General features: G+C 72.7%; 1 protein-coding gene across 1 annotated transcript in view; it reads left to right on the top strand.

Moving 5' to 3' along the window:
• Positions 1 to 219, top strand: part of EVX2 (even-skipped homeobox 2) — a 3570-nt gene extending 3351 nt beyond the window's left edge. The window contains exon 4 of the mRNA XM_007451105.1: positions 4 to 219. Within this exon, the coding sequence (XP_007451167.1) occupies positions 4 to 219 (216 nt within the window). The remainder of the gene's footprint in view (positions 1 to 3) is intronic.
• The last annotated feature ends 250 nt before the right edge of the window (positions 220 to 469 follow it).

Raw genomic sequence — 469 nt, 5'->3', positions numbered from 1 at the left:
GCCGCCGCCCTGGGCTCCCGGGGTGGCGGCGGCGGAGGCGGCGGGGGTGGCGGCGGCGGCGGCGGCGGCGGCGCTGGGGCCGCCGGGGGCTCGGACTTCGGCTGCAGCGCCGCAGCGCCACGCCCCGAGAGCGGCTTCCTGCCCTACTCAGCCGCTGTGCTTAGCAAAACCGCCGTGAGTCCGCCGGACCAGAGGGACGAGGCGCCGCTCACCAGATAACTACGTCGCCGCCGCCAGGGGGCCGCGCCCGCTGCTCGGAGTGTGCCCGGGAGTCCCCTGAGCGCCCCCCGTGCCCTCTGTGCGCCCACGTGCCCTCTACGCTCTGCCCGCTGCTGAGGCTGTCGCCAGGGGGCGCCCCAGCGCGGGCGGCCTAAGGGAACATGTCCCGAATTGGGAGGAAGAGCCGGCACGAAAGCTCGGCGTGCTTCCCCTCAAATTATTTCTATTTTTGTATTTGCTACCCAGCCAC

Source organism: Lipotes vexillifer, unplaced genomic scaffold (assembly GCF_000442215.2).
Source record: "Lipotes vexillifer unplaced genomic scaffold, Lipotes_vexillifer_v1.1 scaffold645, whole genome shotgun sequence".
Taxonomy (NCBI): domain Eukaryota; kingdom Metazoa; phylum Chordata; class Mammalia; order Artiodactyla; family Lipotidae; genus Lipotes; species Lipotes vexillifer.
This window is presented reverse-complemented; position numbering and strand designations above follow the sequence as displayed.